This window comes from Formica exsecta, unplaced genomic scaffold, assembly GCF_003651465.1.
Source record: "Formica exsecta isolate Colony F162 unplaced genomic scaffold, ASM365146v1 scaffold646, whole genome shotgun sequence".
Taxonomy (NCBI): Eukaryota; Metazoa; Arthropoda; class Insecta; order Hymenoptera; family Formicidae; genus Formica; species Formica exsecta.
This window is the reverse complement of record NW_021853409.1, coordinates 154,958-158,865: the sequence shown is the minus strand read 5'-3', so window position 1 is coordinate 158,865 and position 3,908 is coordinate 154,958. Positions and strand designations below refer to the sequence as shown.

At 28.8% G+C, this 3,908-nt stretch overlaps 1 protein-coding gene across 3 annotated transcripts in view; it reads left to right on the top strand.

The window, feature by feature from the left end:
• Nucleotides 1-3,908, top strand: part of LOC115242832 (probable elongation factor 1-delta) — a 62,175-nt gene that overhangs the window by 14,185 nt on the left and 44,082 nt on the right. For all 3 annotated transcript variants that reach the window (XM_029819375.1, XM_029819374.1, XM_029819373.1), the window contains one exon: nucleotides 1,894-1,992. In XM_029819375.1, coding sequence (XP_029675235.1) covers nucleotides 1,894-1,992 — 99 coding nt within the window. The remainder of the gene's footprint in view (nucleotides 1-1,893; nucleotides 1,993-3,908) is intronic.

The following is a 3,908-nucleotide window of genomic DNA, read 5'->3' as shown; positions in this document are numbered from 1 at the left end:
TATATATATAGCACTTTATTTAATAAAACAATTTTAATATTAAATCATATTGATCGATAATGTTAATTACTACTATTACTATTTCTGTTATATAATTATTACTGTGAGCACTACTACTGTAATGCGGCAGAAACAAGAAACCTAGGTTTTCTGCCGTCGCCGATGATTAAGAAAACGGAAATCTTTGTTTTTTAATAATAGAAATTTTTCTGTGTTTCGGATTTTACACTGTAACATCACTGTTTATAGAGCACACAGAACGAAAATAAACAAATTTTTTTGATAGTATAATTGGGACCCAAGCTATCGACTAAACCTATTAAGAACTCGATTGATTCAGTCGTTATTAAGATTCCGATTATCTATTCGCAATTGAGCTTGCGTATAGATACACGGACCGCCTCGCTCTTGTTGCGCGTGACTTTTGATTGTAAATCACTTGGCGCGATACACTATCGTGTCTCTTCGCCCATGAACTATATAGCGTTATTCCTTAATGAAAAATAAATCAAAAAGTACTGAACCATTTTTTCTTAGATGCTTAATGAAAGAAGAAAAATTAAATAAATCATCTAATCAGCGCCGTTTTTTAGGCGGGTATACATCCGTCAGCCGCGCATCGAATAGTGTGCATGACTTATATTCAACTCTACATGCGGTTCCCACACAGATATCTAAAAAGCGGCGCTAATAATGTAACATTTATTTAAGAACTTCTCTTTTGTTAAACATCGCAGACAAAAATGGTTCAGGATTTCGTGCCTAATTTTTCATTAAGATATAATATTACATAATAATGTGGACACAAATGATACGCTCTATATGTACACATACGCGCACTCGCACACATACATACGCACAGGTTGTCCTATTTTAATGGAAATAGCTGTATATCTCTTAAATTCGACATAGAAAAAAATGTTTCAAATAAAATTTAAAGAGTTTATAGGGGGAAATAAGTTGATAATCTTAAATTTTAATTATGATCATTTTTCAAGATTATGTGAAGGATAACCTTTTTTTTAATCATTCTAATTTTTTTATATAAATTGATTTGTTGCGATATTCGGCACAAAAAGTTATAAGCGTAGAATAGCCAAAAATTTAATAGTTCACGAGATATTTTATGTTTTAATTTGACATAATTTGATATAAACTATGAAATATCTCGTAATATTGGCTCATACATAAAATAATGAGAGGAATCAATTGGTGCAAAGACAACAGTTGTTTTTAAGAGAAAATATGTAATTTGTAACAAGTAAGTACATATTAATATTTGGGGAGTATTAAATAAAAATAGATTTTATTATAAAATTTTGAAAACATTTCAATATGTATCAACTTTAAGAATATGTAATAAAAAAATGGAGATTTTCATTTTAAAAAAATTTATGTTTTTGACACAATTTTTAAAAGATCACAAAACTAAGATCAGCATCATATGTCACTCTTGAAATCGAGTAGTTTGTTTGAAACATTTTTTCAAAAAAATGCATTTTTTTCAAGATATTTGAACGTTAAAATTAGAATGGAACACCCTGTATAGACACATACACATTTTTTGCGTATGTACAATGTACATGATAAAATTAATAACAAAATTTAATAAATATTTTTATTGTAAGAAGAACGCTTTTTTATATCACTGCTTTTAATTCAACAATTACATTATACTAATTTTTATTAAAAAATAAAAATTAAAAAGAGAGGGTATTCTGGAGAAGCAAGAAACATTTCAATATTTATTTGCGTAAATGCATTTATATATTTGCATCTGTCGTTTTGTTAATGTAATGCAAACATCAGTGGAGATATGGCATGTAATTGTTTTGAGATAATCAATCTATGGTGTGGAGCTTATCCTTTAATCTTAATATGTGGTGGATGCAGGGAGTTCAACAGTCTACTTGCCCAATCTTGCCTGCTGTTGGAAGTTTAGCCAATGAGGTCGCCAAGGCTCGGCAGCATATTAAACAGTCTTTACAGTGTGTGAGTACTGCACTGTCCTTGCTTACTCTTTATGTAATTTTCATAGCTTACTAATTTAATATTTGACATATTATTATAAAAATCCATTTTTCCATTATCTTTCATTGCTTTTTAAACATTTTAGAACATTAAATATAAACAAGGATTTTATATAAAATATTACATAGAATAATTATAGCGGTTAAGATGTCTTACCCAGATAGTCAAATGTGCCAAGACATGTATCGCAAATGTGTCTATTATTATATGTTGGCAAAATTCTGGCAGCAGCCAATAGTTCGCCGTTTTAAATAATGTCAGCAGAAATGCAGCAAAAAAATTAGCAGTCCTTATGTCATGATATGCTATAAAAATTCTGCAAAAATTAAAAGCGGAAGTTTTTGGTATAAAAACAGTAGAATTTAGATATTACATTTTGGCACAATATATAAATAGAAACTAAATGAAAACTAAGCATAACATGACATTACGCTGCAGTAACTGAATATCGTCAGAAATCGAACATATCTGCAAGGACGACATAATGGCAAAAATGCGGCAAAAATTGAGGATGAGCTGTCTTAATAAATAACAGCAAAAACACAGTAGAAACACAGCATGGTTTGTTGTCATAAAATAACAAAACAAGAAGCACAAACACATTGACGTCATGCAAAATATGTATAATAATTCCGAGTTATAGTTCTTTCGTTTACTGCTATATGACGTATCTATTTTGTATTTAAGTTTCTGTCACTGGCAAATATAAAAACTGCAAAGCGCGGCTAAAGATGGAAAATGTGTAATATTTATTTATATTAGCTTAATTTTTCTGATACAATTCTAACAGAAGTATCAGAATCTTAAATTGATTGTTAAAATATTATTTTATTTTATTAATTATTTATATTATATAAAATATAATTACGATATTATAAAGTGTGTGTGCGTGCGTGCGCATGCACGCACAGGGTGTTTCATTTTAATCGGCCCAGGTAAATATCTCGAAAAATATGAGAGATATGGAAAAACGTTTCAGACAAAAGTTGCATGGTTTCGAGGGAGCCACATGATGAAAATATGGACTTGACCTTGAGTGTGACTTTTTCAAGGTAAGGTCAATGTGATCGATGTTTTCTTAAACGGAACCCTCCATTTTTTATTGCATATTCTTGTAGCTTATCTCGACAGCTTTTCAAAACACTATAATAAAGTATTTTTTCATTAAGTACTTTTTGAGTTATTTTATATTTTAATCTGACATATTTTGATATAAAAAATAAAATATCTCGTAAAATATTTAGTTTTCGATAATCTTACCGTAATACTTTTATGTACAGAATAATGAGACAAATCAATTAGTAAAAAAAAAAAATAATTGTTTTTAAGAAAAAATATGTAATTATTTACAATGTATTTTTTAAAACAATTATTTGTTTTCTTCTTTACACTAATTGATTTGTCTCATTATTCTGTACATAAAAATATTACGGTAAGATTATCGAAAACTAAATATTTTACGAGATATTTTATTTTTTATATCAAAATATGTCAGATTAAAATATAAAATAACTCAAAAAGTACTTAATAAAAAAATACTTTATTATAGTGTTTTGAAAAATCTCAAGAAGGACTATAAGAATATGCAATAAAAGATAAGGTTTTATTTAAAAAAATAAAGTTGACTTTGAAATGTCCTCAACGCCTCCACTCATAAAATAATCGTTTCCACTATATGATGTCCCTCTTTGTACTCAACATGTCGATATAAACTATTTTTTCATATCTCTTTTAGTTTCAGCAATATTAGCCTGTAACACCTTTAGTGATCCATCTTGTATACAGGGTGAGGCATCTAAGAGAGGCCACCCGAATAACTCCCACAGTTTTGGAGATAGGAGAAAATGTTTGAAATAAAAGTTGTATGGTATCGAGGG